This window comes from Tupaia chinensis, unplaced genomic scaffold, assembly GCF_000334495.1.
Source record: "Tupaia chinensis unplaced genomic scaffold, TupChi_1.0 Scaffold000320_1, whole genome shotgun sequence".
Classification (NCBI taxonomy): domain Eukaryota; kingdom Metazoa; phylum Chordata; class Mammalia; order Scandentia; family Tupaiidae; genus Tupaia; species Tupaia belangeri.
Genome location: NW_006159813.1, coordinates 1,382,304 through 1,382,906, shown reverse-complemented (window position 1 = coordinate 1,382,906; position 603 = coordinate 1,382,304). Strand labels below are relative to the sequence as shown.

Here is a 603-nt window from a genome sequence, read left to right as displayed (position 1 = left end):
ATAAAAAAAAAAAAAAAAAAAAAAAAAAATTTTTAAAAAAAAAAAAAAAAGGAAAGGAAAGCCAGTAAGATGAGTTGAGATTTGGCCGTAGACCTGAAGTGTGGGCTTCTATTCTATCCATTGACTGAGTTGCTTGTTTTTCTCTTTGCAGTGGATATGACCTTGGATATTGACACAGCTAACAACCTCCTGGTCATTTCCGATGACCTCAGGAGTGTCCAGTGTGGATATACTGAACAGAGTCGGCAACTGCGTGTGGAGAGATTCAACTTTTCAGTCTGTGTCCTGGGCTCCCCTCGCTTCACCTCTGGCCGCCATTATTGGGAGGTGGACGTGGGAACCAGCAGAGAATGGGATCTGGGAGTCTGCAGAGAATCTGCAAACCGATATGGAGAGATCACACTGACGACAGAGCGTGGCTTCTGGATTGTGAGTTTGAGGGCTGGAAGTGCTTTCTCTGCCTGCACCGTGCCTAACACTGCCCTCCTCGCAGATATCCAGTTACGCCGAGTGGGCATTTTCCTGGATATGGAACTGGGGAAGATGTCCTTTTACCATGTTGAAGATGGATCCCATATCTTCACATTCACCAAAATTCCTGCT

At 45.4% G+C, this 603-nt stretch overlaps 1 protein-coding gene across 1 annotated transcript in view; it reads left to right on the top strand.

Annotated features, from left to right (window-relative positions):
• Positions 1-603, top strand: part of LOC102487552 (ret finger protein-like 3) — a 4,390-nt gene that overhangs the window by 3,499 nt on the left and 288 nt on the right. The window contains 1 exon segment of the mRNA XM_014588956.2: positions 152-603. This exon segment is cut by the window's right edge and continues 288 nt beyond it. Coding sequence (XP_014444442.1) covers positions 152-603 — 452 coding nt within the window.